This window comes from Cavia porcellus, unplaced genomic scaffold (genome assembly GCF_034190915.1).
Source record: "Cavia porcellus strain 051 isolate PalLab524CR breed Dunkin Hartley unplaced genomic scaffold, mCavPor4.1 scaffold_2, whole genome shotgun sequence".
NCBI classification, from domain to species: Eukaryota; Metazoa; Chordata; class Mammalia; order Rodentia; family Caviidae; genus Cavia; species Cavia porcellus.
The window spans coordinates 85770036-85789351 of NW_026947485.1; the positions used below are offsets into that span (position 1 = coordinate 85770036).

The window sequence follows — 19316 nt, forward strand, 5'->3', positions numbered from 1 at the left end:
GCTCATCCCAACTAACGATTCTGTGCTTTTCATGTTAGATAGACACAAAAGTGTGCAGAGAACAGGAGCTATATATTCTGTCTGCCCCTCAACATATAACACAACGCTGGATGCCAGTCCAAGGTCTTTGCCATGTAGAAAGTTAATGTATAAGTAAATTAAGAATGCAGAGAGGAAACACACCTCTTGCCACACACCTATTCCTGCAGTCTGCCAAGGGATGCCAAAACTAGGGCACAGAGTATTTGTCTGAAGTATTGTAACTGCCTGGGAACTGATTTTATCCCTTACTAGACTAGACTCCAAGTATGCTTTCTCCACTCTGAGTGAACTGCCTGGCGCACAGTAAGTGCTCAAATCCCCCAAGTGCGTTCGTGATGAGTGCACCTTGAACCTGCTCAGGTCAAGCTTCTTAGTGTTGTCCTTCCCGGCATCATGCCCCTGTCTATGGCATTCCCAAGGAAGGCCTGTGTGGGAGAATATTGTGTTTCTTGTGAGACTGAATTCTGCAATTAGATCCTTCAACAGATTCTCCTCCCTTGTTGCCTTGCTCTGAACTTGTGACAGCGGTCAACAAAGGAGCCACTGTGGACTCCTACCATACCTAACATCTGTGCTGAGTGTGCCAGAATCCAAAAGATAGGACAATCTCTGGGCAGGAGCGAATATTACAGCACAGAGAGTCCTGTTGTCACAGAGCCGATACAGAGTCACAGGAAAGCTCCCTGGGCCACAAACCCAAGGAAAGAGCTAGACATACTCCATTATGCACAAGCCTCCTGAGCTCTGGTTCTGGCAGCTTTTCCTGTGCAGTTCAGTAGCAAGACACAACCAGGTGATAATCCTTAAAAACTCTCCTAGTAGATGTCTGTTTACAGAGAGAGATGTGGGAGGTTAATCTCTTAGCTTCCCCTCATCCTTTAATTATTTAAACAATCAAACTGAATTTTTCTGTGGTGTGCAAATTACTGAGTCCTCCCTGGTGTTTTAATACAGCTTCTTTGGGTAGTGTGGTCTCCTGCTCTGCTAGGCAAGTATTTAAGGACGCATCTGGAGGCCCTTTCCCTCTGCCTCGGGACTTTCCCTAGTGCCTGTGCTTCAAGGCACACTGGGAGCCAGACTGAAGGTGAAGAGAACCTGTGGCTCAGGGGAGACAGTGGCCTGAAAACTCAGGCCCTGGTGAGAGGCCGGGAAGTAATCAGGCACATAGGTCAGGATCCTGCACCAGCCTCTCCTCTAAGCTACTTGGAGTGAGTGTTGAAAATTGCGTATTCAGGGGCCCCTGACTTGACTTCTGCTCTGATTGCCTATTGCTGGAGGAATGAGTGAAACAGTTTTCTGCCCCTGGAACCAATGGAGAGCATTTTACACAGCAGCAGGAGCACAGGCTGGGTATGGATAGGAGGAAGTGGATTTGGTGGTGGAAAGGCGAGGTTGGAGGAAATAAATCTACGGTACATTCCTAGGTGTATTCAAGTGAAATGCACTCACTGAGGTGGCAGAACTTTTCAAGTCAGCTGCCTGAGCCAGAAGTGAGATATGTTTTGTCTTTGCTAAGCTAAAGGGTAGAAGAAAAGAATTTTGGTTAAATTTGCACTTCTAAAAACTGAAAAAGCAAAAGCGGAATACATTTGCTTAAATTTAAGTCAACTATTTTGCTGTAAACCTTTTGGTTACGCCCTCTGCTTTTACTTTACTGGATTGTATTTTGTTTTAAATTGACATCTAAGCATTCCTTATCAATGAAGTTAGCTCTTTGCCTATCTGGGATATTGGATACTTTTACCTCTTTAGATTTTGTGTCTATATCTTCTGTAAGGCAATTTTTTTTTATTTAGTAAAGAGAAAAAAAGACAGAGAAAAGAAAACAAAAAACAAAAGAGACAAACAACAACAAACCCAAAACAATAACAGTATAGGTTTTCAAAACAAAATCATAGGAATTTAACAATGGTTGTAATATTGCATATTGTTACCTTCAAAAGGATGCTTAAAATAACACACATAGACATGTAAAATTGATTTAATCTATGAATATTAACTGTCCTAAGAACTAATACAATTAGTAGTATAGTCAATTTAGCTATCAAATGTGTATGTGTGTATATGTATATGTATATGTATATATATATGAATGAATTTATGTCTTTTTCCTTTTCCCTTCCTTCTTTCCTCCTCTCCACTATCCCAGTTACTTTTCCTCTTTGAGCAGCTTCTTACCAGTAAGGCCAATATTTTTAAATATTCTTGTGCAATCAAACTTGAGTCATCTGCATTTCTAGATTTTAGATTGTTTTGTCTACTTTGAGTCTTTTCCCATAACAACATTATAAAACCTTTTTCTCCCATGAATTTTTTGTAAATCACGGAAAAAGTGTTATTCAAATTAGTGCACACAAGAATAAATGTATACAATTCATAATTAAAAAGTTTAGACCTGAGGTACATAAGAAGGCTTGAGAAATGCCGAGACACACCTGAAATAGTCAAGTCCTACGTCTTTAACTATATCTCTAGATTTGATGCCACTCTAATTAGCACCAGTAGCATTTTCTTGAGAACTAATAAGCTAGTTCTGGAGTTTCATTTTTTATTAAAGATAAAACTTATAAAGAGTCAAAAGATTTTTGAAAAATAACAGAAATTGGGAAGGTTAATAGTGACAAGCACAGTGAAGTCTACATATTTTCTATAGGGTTATAGAAATTTTCTATTGCTCATATAAAACAGACAAACCTATTTAGCAAAACAATTCTGAAACAACACCCAATAGACACTGTTATACTAAATTATATTCCAGGCCAAAATAGGGCTTTTTTCACTTACAATTAGTATATTGAGACTACTGACTAGTCTGAGAGAGAATATGCTGACCATTTTGATCTTTGAATTCTCTTTATAATTTAGGTCTATGCAGTTCTGTTTCCTTAGTGATGGTATTTTTTTTACATCAAGTTTTCTCTGAGTTTTACAAAACAGGATCATTGTCTAAAATAATGTGATGTTTTCATTCCCTAGTAGAAGAAAATTACATGTGATACAATTAAACTGGTGTAAAAAAAATAAAAATCCCTTCGTCTCAGGGTCTCTAAGGCAACTGGGTTAAGGATGCTGCAATAGAACTCACACCTGGCTCACTTTCATTGCACATTAGAGACCAGATGTTTCCAGATATGTTCGCGATGCTATTGGCTTGTGGTGTCCTATTCTTCTTGATGTCACTTGGTTTAGAGATATAGGCTGTGTGTGTAAGGACTGAGCTGGAGGCCTTAGGAAAGTAATAATGTAGGCTTAGAAGTGAAAAGCCCAGTCCAGGGAGCAAAACTTTCATACACAGCCTTCTAAATAGCACACCCTTTGGAGTCATGAATTGTAAAGACTTGTGACAAACAAATGTAAGTACATCACAGTTTGGAAGAATATGTTAATTGGGTGTGAGAACCTGGGGACTTCCTTTTAATGAGATTTTATCACCACAGTATAAGCCCATATTTGCAAGAAAAGAGAGATATCAACTAAATCCAAGTGAACCTGTAGTACTTTCCAGAAGACAGATTTTTGAAAAGCTTATTATAATTTTATATGTCATTGTCTCTCATAAAATAATTAATTCTTCAAAAAGCAAAGAAAACTTCCCTTATTATCTTTAAAATTCTAGAAACCCAGGATAACAGAATGATTTAATTCTTGGCTAGACTTTCTGTCCTCTTAACAATGCAGATAACTTTATTCTGATTTCTCCAACCATGGAGGAAAAGGCTTCTCCTGAGTAGTCTTTGATGCTTATTAGAAATATCCTTTTTCACCATGTGCCGTCCAGCCCTAGTTAATTAATTACCTTACCAAAGCGTTGATTTGGAAGGACCTATCTCAAGATTAACCAGAGAGGCATTTTTCACTAGTAGATGTTTATATTATGTAATGTTTACATTCCTTGTGGGGAATCGGTGCATAATAAATTTTAATTCTTGCTTTCATCCTATTTCCCTTCCCTCCCCCTTACACTCATCTCTTGATCCTCTTCAATTTTTTTTTTCTTCTTTTGTACATGCTTACAATACTTAATGTTTACATTCCTCTGGTAGAATTGGTGCACGTACATAACACATTCCTTTTGATAGTCTAAGGTTTGGTAGAGGGTTAAAAAAATGGATTAACTGCGTATTTTCAACAGAAAATTCTGAATTAAGGCACTGTTCATTCCTTCAACAACCACTCATTAGATGTTTGTTGTGTGCCATGCGTGGTATAGCCATAAAAACAACACAAAAATCCCTGTCTCAATAAGAACATCAGCCCAGCAGGGGCAATGGACCGTAAGGGGCAGAGAATAATTTTATGGAGAATAGAAAGCCATGTCCATACAGAGACTGGGGAGGAAAAGGGAACGTTACATAGTGCAACCAGAGAGTCACCCATGAAGAGGTAACATTTGAGGTGATGCCTGACCTGTAAGCAACACACAACCCTATCAGATCTGGGAACAGTTCCAGGCAAAAGGCAAAGTCAGTACACAGCTTCTGAGGTGGTAATGGATTTAAAGATGAAACTAAATGAAATACCTGCAACAAAAATACAATTTTTCATTTATTGTTGTTATTGCTATTGTTGTTGATGTTTCTGCAATTCTGGGGACCAAGCATAGAACCTTGCATAAAAATAAATCTTTTAAAAGAAGGGGGTTATCAAGAAAACTTTTTTCTTAGCCTATAAAGGTAGCTTGAAACATTTACAGCGAAAAGTTGTTAGCCAAAAACTTGAATTGTAGAACAAAAGGGGCCCTTTAGGTACTTTATCCCAAGAAAATGAGACTTAAGAAGTACTACCTCCAACTCACAAAGGAGTCAAATCCAAAGCTGAATGTGGACTAGTCATAACTAGACAAGATTGGTTGCAAGGAGCTGTGAAGGCAGAAGGTGTCCTTCAGCTAATTTGCAAGCAAAACACAATAGCAGCCAGGAAATGAATGACTTTGCCTGGGGCTTCCCATGCCTTGCAGGAGGGGAACATTCTAAGCAATAAACATCCTGGGATGTGGGGAAGAGATATTGTTATCATCCTGTCAAAAAGCAGAAAGAGTGTCCCACTTGGGACATCCCAATGTGCATTGCGACTTGCTGGACCTCGTGGCTGTGTGCAGATGAGCTGGAACAGGAACTCCCAGATGCACAATTACAGGGTTCTTCGCTCTTTTCCTTCCTGTTACTGCACTTTTCCTGTCCCTGTTTTTTTTTTTTTTTTCTCAATGAAAAGTGATGTCAAAGGGAAGAGGAACTGCTGTTACACCAACTGGGGTGACTATTGGGTGACTAAACCAGACTTGTAATTGGAGTCACACACAACATGTGACAAGAAAAGTATGCTGGACTTTCCCTTCGTTAATCTGAGCACTTGGCAAGTGGTCACAAATTCTAAGGGTTAGGATGGCAGCCAGAGCTTATCTATCCAGTCACCTTGTGAGAAGGGTCGTCTTGTCGCAGAACCTTATTTTCCTCCATTTAAACAGGGAGCAAGCTACATAAAAGGGTGCAGAGCCTCTCCAGTGCTAATGTAGGGTTAAAAATGTGTGGGTGCGTTGTGCATTAAAAAGGACACTACCAAGAGAGCAAAGAGACAGCCTGCAGCGTGGGAGAAAGTACCGCAGTCACGCAGATAACAAAGGTCTAATATTCAAGATACATGAAGAATCCTTACACATCAACAACCAAAAGACAAGCCAATTTTTAAAAGGGCAAAGAACTTGAGTAGACATTTGTTTAAAGAAGAAATACAGAAAACAACCACAAAAAAGATATTCATTAGTCATTCAGGAAATGAAAATCAAACTCACAGTGAGACACCATTTCACACCCGTTGGAGTGGGTTTTTTTTTTAAAGAAACAGAAAGTGGCACTAATTATGTGCACATGGAAAAAGTGAAACCTTCTTTCCTAATTATTGATATGTAAAATGATGCGGTACCTGTGGAGAATGCTTTGGCGGGGTCTCAAGCCTTCTCACAAGGTTCCTAAGTAGAGAAGCTCTGGTTGCCATTCTAAACCTTAGAATCCGTGACCACTTGTCAAAATCCTCAAATAGCATGAGATTAATGTATGAATCAGTCATTCCTTTCCTAGGTATACACCCTAAAGAGACACAAATAAAGAACTAGTTTACTAATGTTCGAACCAGCACTATTCACAATAGCTAAAAGTGAGGCTAACCCAGATGTCCATCACCTGATGAATGGGCAGACAAAGGGTGGTATATCCATACAATGGAATAGTATTCAGCCTTAAAAAGAAGTTACTGATACATATTATAATATGGCTGAACCTTATAAACATTCTAACTACAGACACAAGAAGTCACATATGATATGATCCCATTTTTAGGACATATTTAGAACAGGGAAATTCACAGATACAGAAAGCTTATTAATACTTATTAATACTCTAAGGATGCAGGGGGGGCGGTAAGATACAACTGTTTCATTGGCATAAAATTTCCTTTTTTAGGTAATAAAAACGCTTTAGAACTAACTAAAGGCTATGAATATAGCAAATACTACTAAGTTGTACCTTTTTAAGTGGTTAATTCCATTACATGAATTTTATCAGAACTTAAAAATATTGTAGGGTAGCAGGTGGAAACCATCTGAAATTCCTACTTGAATCAGAAGAGCTAGTCAGCAAGAGAAAACTGGGGAAGATATTTCAGTTGATAAGTCCTTCAATGTCTCCTGCAAATCAAATCTTTTTCCAGAGTAGGGAAGGGCCTTTTGTTCTCATGGAAGTGTGTGCTTGAAATCTGTAAATCACTCCCTTGTTTGTAATGAAGTGATTGTATTTGTCCCATTCCTGGAAAAGAACTTAAAACTTTCCAGAAGTTAAGCTGAGGTTTCATGATATCCAGTCTTCTGAGTTAATCTACAGGGGTGCAGGTTAGAGAATCTGGGAAGTCAGTGGCTCTGGAGCCACTAGACCAGTCAGCACTGATGCCAGGTGCCCCCTTTTCTCCCACTGGGTGACCTACCAGGCTGTTCACCCTGCTTGCACTCCCATCAGCTCCACACCATCATCGCTGAATGGAAACGGTGCGTTATATGATGAAGACACCCTGAAGTCTCATGTTAAAATGAAATTTTGCCATCTGGAAGAAAGGACAAAACTGATCCTTATGGTGGCCAAGGTGGGTGGAGGGGAGGAGCTTTTCATGTGCAGGCGAGATTGGGGCAGAGGGCAGGAGCTTAGATGGTAAGATCCTGGCAGCTCATGACAGCGTCCCAGCCAGAGAGAAGGGGCAAGCGTGGAGTGGACTTCTCCTCGCCGTGTCACAATTTTCCCTGGGGCGGTGCCCTGCTTCCCAGCCTGGGCTAGAGGGTCTGGCCTTGTGTCCAATGTGACTGGCTGGAGAGTGACTTTGCCCCAGAAGTCTTACTTCATCCTACAAATCTAGGTACGGCTGAATTGCAAAAATCCTAGTTATCAGAATCCTCCTAGGTCGTCACAATAGCACACCTGCTACTGTGTAACATAGCACCTGAAGACCTTGCTTTTGTTTTTGTTTTGACATCTTTTTCAAACACCCAAGCCTGGTGTAGTCAACGCTCACCTGAGCTGCGAGCGTCCTCCTCAAACCTGAAAGCAATGAGGCAACACCAGCTGAAAAGATTTCAGCAAGGGCATCGCCCCGGGATCTGCTCCAGAGTTAGCTCTTTCCACTAGAGTAGTTTGAAGCAGCACTTCAGTAGAAATTACAAGAGGAGTGGAGGTGGGAAAAGCCTTTATCGCTTTAGCCCCTTGAGTTCTTTTCCTGGAGCAAAACTTCAGTGCCCAGCACATGCAGGGCTCCTTCTCCAGCACCCTTTCTGTGTCCTTCCAACATTCCTCACTGGGTAAATGACTCCTGGGGCTCCCTAGAGGAGAGCATTGACCGTAGCAGTGTTGATTTCAGACAGTCTAAAAAGAGCACAGGGTGAGGCCTAGCTGGCCAGCAGGAAGTATGTTTCATGCAAAATGACTGATTTCTAAAACCTGTGATGTCACCTCTCGGGAAGCCTCCCCACTGGTTTATAAGTGGGGAACCCAGCAGAAAGGGTCCTCCTGAGTCCTGGTGTGCCCCACAGGGGAAGCTGTCTGCAGCAGTTGGCTCTAGCAGCGCCTGTGGGGCCCAGAAGACTTTCTAGGCTCTGTGGCCCCAAAACAAAAGGGCAGCAGGGTTTTTTTTTCAAAGTTGTCTGGGAAATAATTAACGTATTTCCTTTGATTCTTTCTGCATTGTATGAGGACAGTCAAGTGGCAAGGGAGGAGAACATGTTCTATTATTATTTTCTCTCTTTTTTTTTTTTTGTACTGGAAGTCAAACTTGGGACCTTGTACTCTCTAGGCAGGCACTCGTGCCACTGAGCTGTAATGCTGTCCCTATCTTTTTTAAACATTGGTAAGGTAAAGAGTGGAACAAATTCTAAAAAGCCCTGCTCTCTTAGAAGAGTTGGAGGGTGTGTGTGTGTGTGTGTGTGTGTGTGTGTGTGTGTGCGTGTGCGTGTATGTGTTTCTGTTAACTGAACTATTAAGAGTGACCACTTCCTCTAACTTCTCTCTCTCTCTCTCTCCCTCTCTTAAAGGTCTGAGCTTCCTGCTACTATTCACAAAGATGCTTTTTATCTTTAACTTCTTGTTTTCCCCACTTCCGACCCCGGCACTGGTCTGCCTGCTGACATTTGGAGCTGCTGTCTTCCTGTGGTTAATCAACAGACCTCAGCCAGTCTTGCCTCCCATTGACCTGAACAAGCAGTCTGTGGGGATTGAGGTAATTTTCCAGTCATCTTTACAGCTTCTCAACCTTTACTGAACACAAACTTTTTGACCCAGAGGGAGTCTGTAAAAACCAAGGGGATCCCGGGTGGTATGAGAAAGTAGCCCTTTTAGGTTACTGATGCATGAATAAATCTATAAATTTAAAGTTCTATTATTAACACATTTTCCTTTATAACAAAATGAAATCGCAGGATACCAGCAATCTAGATCAGGAATCAGCAAATTGCAGTCCTTGGACAAACCCTACCTTCTTTTGAGCAAGTTGCAAACCTAGGATAGTTTTCACATTTTTTAAAGTACAAAAATTTAAAGTTGGAGAAGAGGACTATATTTGTTCCACAAAGCCTGAAATATGCTAGCCTAAACTATGTAGCTGTTTAGAGCAAAATTTTGCCAGCACCTTCTTTAGGAGTAAGAAAACATTTTTATAGAAATAGCCCAGTGTTGAAGAATAAGAAAAGTCATTGCCTTGAGTTCAAATCTACCTTTGAATTAATATCCCTCCTTCTCAGGAATGGAACTGGTTTCATTTCCCTGGCTGTCGGTAAGACATAGCTCCCGCCTGCATCTCTTGAAAGTTCTAGTGGTGTTCTTTTCTTATGTTCGATAAATAGCATCATCATTTTCACCTGATACCCTTTTTGGAGAAAAAATAATCCTGTTTCTTTGCTGGCCCCATCTATTCTTTGTACAATCTTCTTTATCTACTGAGGCTCTAACTTTCAGGTATCTCCACTAACTACACGACACATTGGTGTATTTCCATGCTCACTGCCACCTTCCTATCCTGCTGCTTCAGGCCACCCTGACCTTCCAATCCTCCCCTTTCTCATTCGAGATGTTTCGGAGTTACCTGTTTATCGATTTCATCTTCTGAACTTGCTCTCGTCAGAGCTGCCTTTGGATCATTCCTATCATCTCTGAAATGCTCTGGGTCCTTTCTAACTTACTTGCTTAATTCAGTGACAGCTCCTCCAGCCTCCTTCTTGCCTGACTTTAGAATTCTTTCTTGAAACTCCTCCATGCACCTTTTATAACATCCTCCAATGAGGAACCTTTCTTGTCTCAGTGAATTCTGTGTTTATCACTCTGATACTTTCCTTACATCGATGGGGTTTTTTTTGTTTTTTCTTTTTTTTTCCTCCATACTGCTAAAATTTTGCTAACACAGAGACAACAAACACAATGTGAAAGGGCCAGGCAGTAAGTACTTCAGGTTTTATAGGCTGTATAGCTTCTTTTGGAATTATTTAAATTGCTATTATAGAGTGAAAGTACCAGACAACATGCAGGGGAATGAGCATGATTATGTTTCAGTAAAACTTTATTTTTTATTTATAAAAGCAGTTGGCAGATTCAGCCCATTGACTGCAGTCTGACAATTCTTGTTCTGATCTTCATGGCTGACAAAACATCTCGGTTCCTACCTCCTGACCATGTATCTGAAGGTTATGGTACCCAATCCTGACTTGATAATTCTGATCTCAGCAATGCTCAAGTAATCAGGCCCTGAATATTTCTTCACTCCTTTTAATTTTAGAAAGGTGCCTTACTAAGTCACCCAGGAGGGCAACAACCTTGAGATGCTTCCTGAACTTTTGGAGAAGCAGTGACTATGGATGTGCCCCAGGGCACCTGGCTCTGCCTTTCTCTCTTCTGTGTCTCTCTGTCTTGGCCTCTGTCTCTGTTTTTGTCTGTTCTGTCTCTCTGGCTCTGTATCTCCCTGTCTCTCTCTCTCTCTTTCTCTCTTTCTCTCTTGTGCGGTACTGAGAATTTAACCCAGGGCCTTCATACTCAGCTAGAGCCCCAGACATACACTTATTTAGTTAGTTATTCAGTTTTGAGACAAGGTCTTGCTATGTCCCTCCAGATGGGACTCCAACTTGCAATTATCCTGTCTCACCCTCTTGCAGTTATCCTGTCTGACTCTCAGAGTGCTGGGATTACAGGTATGCACCACCATATCTGCTGCTGTTCCTCCTCCTTCACCTCCTCCGCTTCCTCCTCCTCCTCCTTTTCCTCTTCTTCTTCATCTGCATCTTCAGCTGTGTCTTCTTTGTCTTTGTCTTTGTCTTTGTCTTTGTCTTTGTCTTTGTCTTTGTCTTCTCCTCCTCCTCCTTGGCCATGAAATTTACTTTGGGTACCTTGCCTTAATCTCATGAACTCTTCCCCCAGTGTTTCAGGCTGAGTCAGACTCCCTCTTGCAGCCCTCATGTGTTACTCTGTACTTTAACAATCCTTGTCTTGATCAGTAACTTACATCTTTAGCACTTATCCAATCGATGCCTATTCTTCGCTACACTAACTTTCATGAGGGTTGGGCCTTACTGTGGCTTCAGGTGTGACGGCAGGACCCTCTCCCTGGGCTTGGTCCTCTAGCTCCAGATGAGGTCTTGCTGCTTCTCTTCTCTACCTCTGTCTTCTCTGGCTTCCTACAGATGACTTCTTGCTCTCATGGCTTTGTTTAGAGTATTCCTTCACTCTAGATGATTTTTCCTTTTTTCTCTCCTCTATTTTAGTCAAACCACATGTATTTAATCAATGCTGACTTATCTTAAATGCTCTGTTAAAATATATTTTTCTCTGTGACCTTTTTTCCCCGTACATTCCCTCCTTAGCTGTGCGTCTGTTTTAGCACAGCGGGTACACCACCTTATCCCCACATCTTTACCATCTCCCCTGTTCCCAGTTCCAAAACTCTAGTTTATGAGAAGCTCAAGGGCAGTTATTTTGTCTTAAATTCCATCTACTGTATTTTCCTCGTGCCTGAAACATTTAGTATGCATTTAGTATGTGTTTAAACTTGATAAGGTGTTTTTTTTTAAAAGGATGTAAAACTGTACCCCTAATCTCTCTCTTCTGTGTATGTATATACACACACATATATACCAGTGTGCTCACTAAAACATAATCATGACAATCTGGATAGTAGGATCACAGGCCTATTTTTTTTAAAGTTTTTATTTTATACATGTGTATTTTCTAAAATTTCTATGGTGTAAACATATCACAACTTTAAATTTTGATTGATTAGTAAAAAGAATATTGCTGTGACCTAAAGAATTAGCAATTGTGTTCTCTTCAGTTCAGTCCATAAAAGTTTTGGGAAAAGCAGAGGCTCAGACTTGGCCTAAACATGGTCTTGCATCTTAGGGAGGAGCGCGGAAAAGTTCTTTCCTGAAGAACGACCTGATAGGGTGTTACTTCCCAGATGCCAGGACGATGTATGAAATTTTCCAGAGAGGACTTGCTGTGTCTGGTAAGTGTGGTGATCTGGCCTTGCCTGTGAGGGGCTGAAGGTGGGGTCTGTCCCACTCTCTTTTCCCTGTCACTTCTAAAACTCCAGCTGTTCAGATATGATCCATGTAGAATTGCAGTGTAGAAAACACAGGCGACACCTGCAGTGTCAGTTTGGATGCTGGAAACAGTGTAGGACAGATACAAATTTGGAACCTACTTCTCCCATTTCCAGCTGTCTAACCTGGCACAAACCTCTTTAATTCTCTTCAGCTCTTCCTCACTTAGCACAAATAGAAGTTTCCTACCGTTTGAAGTTTAACTACAAACTGTAGTTAAAAAGTCAAGAAGACAATCCTGTGTGGCAAAGTACTTTGATTACCTTCTTACCACACTTGTTTAAGAACATAGTTTTCATAAATGTACTCCCTGCACTTACACGGGAAGAATCTGTGGCATGATGAGCAGTTGGGACCCCTGATTTCTTATCTTGTTCTCTGTTACCTCTCTGTCTTACATTGTTCTCTTCTTACTTCGTATGCTAGTATCAAACTCCTGGCCCTTTGGGCTTTGATAAGTTCATTTGAAACAGATCAAGCCTTATTATCTGTAATGTATGTCACCAAACACAATAGTAGGTGCCCACATTTCCTTTCAAAATCACCTTTCTGATTTTTCTATAGATGTTTTACTTTGGATAACTTTCTTCTAGGTACAGGTTTGCCTACTTGGCTTTTCATTCCTCCCTCCCACGCTCCTTGATGACAAAGACCATGACAATGTGGACAGCCATCTCCCATCAAGGGCTCACCATGCAGTAGCCCTGCACATGTTTTGTCTACTTAAGCTGTCCTTTATTCCAGGAGTTGCTGTTTAGGTGAGAAAATGGAGACTCAACACGTTCAAGGAGATTTCCAAGGTCATAAAACTAGAAATTATTAGAGTTAATGCTAAAACTAAGTCTGTCTGAATGATGATGATTGTATTTTAAATCAGCTCTTAATGTATTTTATAAAAGAAGTTAGTAATCCAGACAATGCAAAGCTTATTGTAAAGAAAACTTCTATTCAAGACCCCATCAGGGCTGGTGTCTAGTATTTCTGGTCCAAATTAGCATTCCTTTAGGTTCTCATGCAATATCAAGCCAAAACCAAAGCAAAATTGATTTTTTTTTTTTTTTTACTTCTCTGGGAACTTAAGATAGAAAATGGCTAAAGTAGAATTTCTTGGAGTTTCATTCATTAAACGTATGTTGTTATTATAACTAATAAGTTATTTAGCGTGTCAAATGTGACTTTTTAGAATTTTTTTTTCAATTCTAAGTTGATAATTCATTTTTTAATACTAAATTAAAATTAAAGTAGTAAGGTTAAAATAGCTTCTTAAACTGGGAACAGAGGCACATACCTGTAATCCCAGCTATTCCCAAGACTGAGGTACATAGACAATGTGGGTAACAAAGTGAGAGCCCTCCTCAAAATAAATAATAAATAAATGGCTTCTTATGCAAGGAGGCATGAGAAATTGTTTGACTATTTCTATAGCAAAGTAACACTCCTAATCCTACCTCGGATTGAATACTTAAGCCTCCATATACTCTTTTAACTCCTAGGCCAGTGATTAATCTACTAAGAATTACTAAAATATTGCTTAAAATATATGTCCCCTGGTTCTACTTCAGTTCAGAATTCCAAATGATGAAATTCCTCAGGAAGGAGAGTCCAGAAGAACATGGCGGATAGATAGCAGCAGCCTCAGAGGCTCTCTGAGAAACTGCACTTGGAATCCAGGAATGGTGCCAGGCAGGAAGTCCTAGGCAAGGGGGGATATTCTTTGCCAACCCAGAAACAAACTAAACTAAGAGAAACCAACTGGAAACGCAATTCTGGTGATACAGCAGGAACAGATAAGGTCTCAGTACGGAAGCCGGACCCCATGCTACTGGAAACTGTGATTTGAATTACCTGCAGCCGCTGTTGCATCCCAGTCGGCACAGCGGGGAGAGAGGCACGAAAGCTCAGAGAGTGGGAAGCGTTGGAAGGAGTTGGGAGCGGAACTGGCCAGGTGCCCTGCATCAACCTGTGGTGAGTGAGTGAATCGGGACCCTTCCATAAAGAAGGAGGCTTCAGCAGAGGACATACTCAGACTGGGCAGATTTCCCGGAATGCGATGCTGCAGTGATTTCAGTCACATATTCCCCCTCTTAAGTGGGATTGTTGAGGAGTGCCTGGCCTGCGAGACCCCGCTAGCCGAGACCCAATAGGCTAGCCCAACTCAGGTCCCAGCACCTGGAGGTGCACCCTAGCAATGAAGGCTTCAGTAGGTTGACCTGGAGGGGCAGGCCCAGCATAGACTGCCCAGGTCTGTGTCTCCCTGGTGCGTTGCAGTGGGTGGGAACACCTAGCTGGCACAATTCAAACAGACTGTGGCTGACAGGGGAAGAAGCTGGACCTCCTATAAACACTTAAATATAAGGAACAAAGAATATGGGAAGAGGGAGCAACAAGAAAGGGTCCTCGGCCCCCAATCCTGAGAAACATGCAATAGCAGACACGGCAACAATAGACATAAAGTGCTATCTCCAGAGCCTCATAGATGAGTTCAGGAACAAAGTTATTAATAACCTGAAAGAAGACATAAGCAGAATAGTTAGAGAAATGCTAAGCACTGCCCAAGAAAAAACAGATGGTGGAATGGAAGAACAGAAAAAAAAGGGAGAATTGTTTGATGGAGAAGATAGAGAAAACATAGAATATGTAAAGCAGGGTTCAAAGAGATTACCAGGAAACTAAAAACTCTTTCGAAAACTGGCATAACAGCTTGAAAGAAACTAAGGACAGATTATCTGAACTGGAGGGCAGATTTGTAATACGGGAGCATGAAGTGAAAAACTTCTTAAAAATAACAAAAAAACAAACAGCAACAATACAAAAACTAAAAGATGATAAGAGGATCTATAACTTAAGAATTAAGAACATAAAAAAAGAAGTGGGGACACAAACAAATGGACTACAAAAGTTATTCACAGAAATAATCCAAGAGAATTTCCCTAATTTAGCAAATGGTAAAGATACTCAGATATATGAAGCATACAGAACTCCAGCCACCTACAACCCAAACAGAGCTACACCCAGGCATATAATCAAAATTCTAGAAATCCAATATAAGAACAGAATATTAAAAGCAGTCAGAGACAAGAAACAGATCACTTACAAGGGAACACCCATCAGAATTACAGCAGACTTCTCTGCACAAACCATCAAATCACGAAGAGTGTGGGGGGAAATAATTCTAGCTTTGAAAGATAATAACCTCCAGCCAAGATTGATATATCCTGCACAACTGTCCCTAGAAGTTGATGGAAAAGCAAGGTGCTTCCAGGATAGGGGAATTTGCAACCACTAATTCAACTCTACAGAGAATACTGCAGGATAGTCTAAAAAAAGGAAAATACCAAGATTCCAGAAATAGTAGCAGAGAGGCCACAATGAATGGAGCAGAAAACGAAATGAAGAAGACAAACTGACAACAAACGACAGAAAAAGAGCTCAACAGAAATGAGGCAGAGAAGATCGGAAGGTAGGAACAGGTATTTTGGAGAAAACAAGACATCATAATAACTAGTGCTGATTTAGTATCATCTTGTTTTGAAGTCCCATCAAACTTGTATTCTTCTGTCTCCATTGGTCTTAAAAGGTTGTATCTTATTGGATTTTATTATATAATATAAGCAAAAACTTTTATAGACACGGAGTTTATATAGAAATCATTGTTCATTTTCTGTTAATTGGTTCTAAATACCCTATAATAATGTCATTCTCTTGAATGGTTTTATAGTGTCTTGATATGTGTGGTACTACGGTATAAGAAGTTATACTCAAAGATTTCAAGGAAAGAGACACTATGATAACTATTTTTATGTCAGGATATCTTGTGGTGAAACACTATTTTGCTTAAATGGTTATGCTTTGACCTGCACTGTTCTGTTGTTATGCCCTCTTTTATCTCAATCCCCTTTGTTTAATTATTTACTTTTTTCTTTTTATTTTTTTAATTAAGGGAAAAATAAATAAAAAATAGCAGGATACATTATAGTAACCTACTTTGATTTCCTATTAACTTGATTTGAAATCCTGTATTGCCCTCACCATCTTGTTTTGACTGTTTTTCCTCTATTCTGCTTTGCTTGATAGTACCAAGTTCAAAAGTATAGGCATAACTGTGAAGACAATAAGAATCATTATGATGCGCATTCCAGTTGACTCTTGTTTTCTTTTAAAATCCTGTAATGTCTCCAATGCTTTGGTTTTATTCTTTACTGTTTAGTTCAATTTTATTATAACTGCCAATTCTTCTTAAAATAGCAAGAGGCAGTATGGTAACCATTGTTGGTCACCTTATATTTTGTTTTTACATTATCTATTATGTCCATCCTTTTGATTTGACTGACTGTGTTCTGATATGTCACATTTGGTTTTACTCTCTTCAAAAAAAGTAATAAGAACTGTGGGAGTAATAAAACCCAAAATGTGTAATTGTCATTGTACAAAAGAAAAGAAAAGAAAGTGCTCTAAAGGTTATAACTGCATATATGTTTAAGTGTATAAGATAGATAACCATATGAGTGTTTTTGGATCATTGAACAAAACTGTTTGCACTCTCACTGTTTGAAGGTCCACTTTATATGCTTCAATTTTGTAACTTGAACAACTATGTCTAAGATGAGAATATGTAACCTATTAACTAGTGATTTCTTACTGTTTATTTTTTAAATTTTGTATTACTTATACCCTTTTTCTGTTTTTTTCCTTTTTCTCCTTAAATAAAAAAAAGAAAAGAAAAGAAAAAGAAAATCCTCAGGAAGTGCTAAAAATACAAAGCTTCAGAGAGTTGTTTACCGAAGTTTAAACTCCAGTTAGCTTAATGCAGCTGTTTAGCCAGCGAACTGTAAGTGGGTGGGCTCTTGGAGACCCATACCTGAGACCCAAACCAGATCTCAGGTGAACAGGCAAGGGCAGTGGTGGTGAGCCATGGTACTCATGTCGCAGCTGGCTGCCATCCCTGAAACCTCTAAAGGGTCCATGACCCCTGGCTGGCCTAATCAGGCTGAAGCTGACTAGGGAGTAGACTTGAATGAGATCTAGGCAGTTTCCCCTTTGGGCCAATTAGTTGACTTGTTCTTTGACCAGAGGCCTCTACTAGCGTTTGCATTAGTGGTGAAGTCATAAGAAGATGCAGACTATTTATTCCACATTCACCAACTCTTCCTCTTACTAGGTGAGCTTGGTTTAGCCTGATACTTCCTGATTCTTAGTACCAAAGTGGGGATGGTAATCATTAAGAAGATCCAAGGAAACTCGCAATAGGCATTCAGTAAACAGCAGCTTCCCTTAGTCACTAATGTCAAACCCCTGGAGCAGTGACTGTGGCCAACCGGCAGACAGGGACTTGTCACCCTCCAGGGCACATTACAATCCAAGACTTCATTTCAGGGGCTTTCATGCAGCTGTTTCCACAGGAAAAAAAAATAGTAACGTTTCCTGTGAACACTCTCCTCATTCACATTTCGTATCGCTTTAATCAGCATGGCTATCTCTTTCCTGTTTTCCTTCCTTTCTTCCTCCGTCACTCAATCAAGAGATTTGCTTTTCTGTTGCTGAATTCTGAGTAATCCTCCTCTAAATGCCTCCTTTTGCCGAGTCCTGACTTCCTCTCAGCAACTTGGTTTGGTCCTCTGTATAAAATGTCCTTCTTTCTCCTTTTCTAATTACAACACAGACTTCTCCTGGCTTAAATGTTGAGGAGCTCAGCCCTCTGGATTGTTTCCTAGCCTAATACCAACTGCTTCCCAAGCTTAGCTTTAAGCGATATTCTATGAGGCAGAGGTTACCAGATTCATTTTAATTTTAAACAAGACTAAGAAGTTTAGATGTTCAGAATGTAATTCTCTTACTGTCAAATATAAGAATGTGAATTGGAAAAATATCGAGGGTAAATGTGCTTGTGTGTTCTTGTCATAACTTATCTTAGAAGACAGTCACAAAGCAAAGAATATAAACAGATGAATCGTAAGAGGGAATAAAACATAACAAATAAGAGAAAAGGTTCCACTTCACTAGCTGTTAAAGAAACTCAGATAAAAGTAATAATTTTTATAGCCTATCAAACCAGAAAACATTTTTCAGAAGATATCATTTAGTACTATCTGCAAGAGTGTGATGGGACTTAACGTGTTGTTGCTGGGAGAAAAGTAAAGGATCACAACTTTTCTGCCAACCAAAGTCACCCTTTCCTTCTCAAGCTACATATGATTTTTCTAGAGTACTAGCTACATTCTAAATGTTAAGTTATGATAAAAGTATTTATCATAACATTACTAGCATCAAACATAGAAACAGGGCCGGGGGTATAGTTCAGTGGCACAGCTCCCTTCTAGCAATTGCAAGATCCTGAGTTTGATTCCCAGTAAGAAGAAGAAGAAATAGAAGAGGGAGGAGAAAGTGGAAGGGGAAGGGGAGGAGGAATGGAATGGAATGAAAACAATCTAAATACCCACAGTCAACAGAAAGTCACCTATAGTAGACCCCTTCACCAAATACTCATTGAAATCTCTACAGAGAAGAAATAATGTAGAAGTATTGTATTAAAGTGGAGAAACAAGCAGCACACCAAATTTTATTCATTTTAAATATGAGAATGAGCATAACTTTGTAAAATTATGCAAAAAAACAAAAGGAAATAATGTTAAGCATGGTATTTGTGTGGTAATAATAATGACTCATATTTTGATTTTTTTCTGTATCTTTGTGATCATATATTTCTTTATAATAGGGAAGCTTAGTCCCAGATTATTTAATACAGGCCCTTTGTGTTTCTTTGTAGGCCGTTATTTGATCACGTGATGTAGATTAGTCCACACTAACGGCTTCTTTAAGGCTCATGTTATCACACAGGTCACAGGTTCAACACTGAACTCCATTTCCTAAGTGATTCATCAAGTGTAGATTATAGGGCTCTTTGCCTTTGAGAACCAAGTATTTACTTCTCATGAATTTCTCTGAACATGTGAGAGAAGTTCAGTTTTCTGCTGGATTTATCCTCTGTGCCTTTGCCACTTTTGAACCCTCTTTATTTTCTCTGCTCCAAAAGATTTGCAACTGGAGAGATTGGAGTTGATTTTCTTGTAATGTTATGTTTTTAGACAATGGTCCCTGCTTGGGATACAGAAAACCAAACCAACCCTACAGATGGCTGTCCTACAAAGAGGTGAGTCAGGGCCAG

The 19316-nt window shown here is 39.9% G+C and overlaps 1 protein-coding gene across 3 annotated transcripts in view; it reads left to right on the top strand.

The window, feature by feature from the left end:
* Positions 1 to 19316, top strand: part of Acsl5 (acyl-CoA synthetase long chain family member 5) — a 44643-nt gene that overhangs the window by 6091 nt on the left and 19236 nt on the right. For all 3 annotated transcript variants that reach the window (XM_013158131.3, NM_001173103.1, XM_063233782.1), the window contains 3 exon segments: positions 8606 to 8790; positions 11952 to 12057; positions 19237 to 19301. In XM_013158131.3, the coding sequence (XP_013013585.1) occupies positions 8635 to 8790; positions 11952 to 12057; positions 19237 to 19301 (327 nt within the window). In that variant the 5' untranslated portion in view covers positions 8606 to 8634.